Source organism: Toxorhynchites rutilus, chromosome 2, assembly GCF_029784135.1.
Source record: "Toxorhynchites rutilus septentrionalis strain SRP chromosome 2, ASM2978413v1, whole genome shotgun sequence".
NCBI lineage: Eukaryota > Metazoa > Arthropoda > Insecta > Diptera > Culicidae > Toxorhynchites > Toxorhynchites rutilus.
In genome coordinates, this window is record NC_073745.1 from 57101169 (window position 1) to 57103812 (window position 2644).

Sequence of the window (2644 nt, forward strand, 5' to 3'; positions counted from 1 at the left end):
TTTAATTTTAAATAATGATTATATTACAATTATTAATATTTCTAAACAAAAGGCTTCATCAAAATCGGCGACAATTACAAATTATGTTGGTGAAGCATAAAGAGTTTGAGTCGCTCTAAAAAAATGACCGTTCGCCATCCGCTATGATATAAGAATATCGCACGCGGAAAAAAAAAATGTTTACACAATCTTCACCTTTAAGATTTGGCAAAGCCAGCTCCCCTGGTATGTCTCGTGAGAAACTTTATGTAGAACAAACAAATGCAAATGGCTTTTAATTCGACCGCATATGCTGGCGCATACATTAAACGATAGCATACCGAAATGTCTATCCAGATTTTGTTCTAATATTTGCCAATCTTCATCCGGCTAGAGACTGATTGATGAACGCTCGTTCTAAGTACTTCACTATAAATATCATCAATCGAACGGATATCAAATCAGTTCGGAGTGATCATTCAATTGAGAAACATAGCAGCCATTCATCAACCCAAGCAAGATGAAGACTATCGCTTTAGTATTTTTGTGCTTCTATTCTGGTGAGTAAAAGTTCGTAAAGAAATGAATACGATTCATCGATACAACTTACTTCCCATACAGCCTTCGCTGATGTCAATGAGTTGCTCATCAAACCAGAACCATTGGTTGAGCTAGCACTGCAAACCGAAGAAGTTCAGCCCGGCCAGGAACAAGCTGAACTATCCAATAGCGTCGTCCCGCTGGAAGAGTCCGTTAATCAAGAACAAAAATGTGGAGAAGCTTTGGTTGAAGAGCCGGCTCCTGCCTCACCTCTCGTCTTGCTTAACGAAGCCGTCGAAGTAATCGAAGCTGTTGAAGCTCTCCCGGTGGCTGTGGCGCAAGTGGAAACCGCCCAACTGACCGCCACCCATCCAGACTATCAGGCTCCCTATGAATACCAAACGCCAAAGATTCAACTGGACTACGTTGCACCCGCCGAGCCAGAAGTTGTTACGGAAGCCGTTGTCATTGTGGAGTTGCCAACGGTGAAGGAAGCCCAGCCACCAGCGGTCCAGAATGAATACCTGCCACCACTAACGGTGGCCGAAACTTTGGTTAAGCGACATGCCAAATTTGGTCTCAAGCGTAAAGTTTAGGGTGGTTGGTTTGGTTGGACAATTTACACGGATTTCCGGAAATGATCACTGATAGAACGAATTCAAATAAAATCTTTTGAACTGTATTGCTTTGTTTCATTGGTTTTTATTCTTTGGTGTGAGAGAACCAGCCTTCGGCTAGAAATCTGTTTAATAAAGAAAGAAATTTGGCTCCATCTCCCATATTTTCTCTAACATAATGTCATCTATTGAGATTATTAAGTATGAATTAGAATAAATAGTGAAGATAGAATTAAAAAAATAAATGTGGAGATGTGGGATAGATAAAGTGTGGGGCAAAGGTGCGCATTGGCCTTTTTGAAGCAAACGAGCATAAAATTTCGACAACAGTGTAGTCGTTTGATACATTATTACACCAGCAGCTCACACATTTAAATAGGATACATTTCATGAAGGTGACAAAAAGTTATGAGTTAAAAAGAGTTTTGCGATGTTTTGATCTATTTTTTTCAGTTTTGGAGATTACGATGTTCTTACCTCAAATAACTGGATATTTCGAAACTACACTGTCAAGGAAATCTTCATTCTATAGTAAAGGGTGTGTCACATCAAATTGCATCACGGAAAAAAACCCTGTAGAAATTCGCCCAGTAGACCGATCCTTTTGAAAATTTTAGACAGTAAAATAAAAACTATTAAACAACTTTTGGCATTTTCGTTTTATTCATACTTCGAGCCCAAGCCCGTATGCGTTTTGCTCTGAAAAAAATTCAAAAATGTTTTCTAAAAAAATTTTAACGGGACCCACAAAAAGTAAACTGATTTGAAGAAATGCACTCCAGAAATATTTAAATGGCCCGACAGAGGCTTCGGGAGGGAGTCTTGAAAGGTCGGATTGCGGCAGACCTCGGTATTTTTGAATCAGCTCTGAGGAAGAGGAGGAAGGCTCTAAGGAAGAATATCAGAAAGTGATCTATGATTTGAATCTTCTTTTATAGAAATTTCTACTTCTGCTGGGATGTGTCAGCGAGCACCTAGGGCGGTTCAGATAGTTATTTACGAGTGAGCAGTCTAAAGGCTGATTTAGACGATGCCAGTCAGCGCTCTAGTTTAAGTATCCAGTGAACAGAGAACAGACACTCTGTTCAAGTTACTTGTACCAGTATCGAACAAGTCTCGCGTAACTTTTGAAAAGGTCCTATGTAACAAATGTAAACAAATCGAGTTAATGGATGCACGCTATTAGTTTTCAATCATTGAATGTATTACAAAAACAATCGTTCACGTATCTATCTTCTTCATCTTTTTGTCGCCGATACAAAAAATATCCAATGTACAGATTCGAATTTTAAGCACCCGGCTGTTACTTCGGACGCCACTTTCCTCCGACGGCCGAAACGTCCGAAGTAACAAAGCAGTCAAAACAACTAGCAGTCCCACTTCGGTCGTTTTGGAATTTGTTTCTTACAGGTGTTGTTATCGATTTCAGTGCAATTCAACGAGTGATAACAGTAATAATCAGTCTTTAGAACGAAATGCTGATACTTGGATTGTTGTTTATTAGTTAG

The 2644-nt window shown here is 39.4% G+C and overlaps 1 protein-coding gene across 1 annotated transcript; it reads left to right on the forward strand.

Annotated features, from left to right (window-relative positions):
* Positions 1–450: 450 nt before the first annotated feature.
* LOC129771494 (uncharacterized) lies at positions 451–1167 on the forward strand. Its single transcript, XM_055775184.1, has 2 exons — positions 451–539; positions 601–1167. Exons 1-2 carry the CDS (start codon positions 500–502, stop codon positions 1113–1115), a joined length of 555 nt encoding a protein of 184 aa, XP_055631159.1. The 5' UTR covers positions 451–499; the 3' UTR covers positions 1116–1167.
* Positions 1168–2644: the final 1477 nt, after the last annotated feature.

Coding starts and splice junctions, on each gene's coding strand:
- LOC129771494 (XM_055775184.1), top strand. CDS start 500: ATGAAGACTATCGCTTTAGTATTTTTGTGCTTCTATTCTG. Junction 540..600: donor ATTTTTGTGCTTCTATTCTG/GTGAGTAAAAGT, acceptor CTTCCCATACAG/CCTTCGCTGATGTCAATGAG.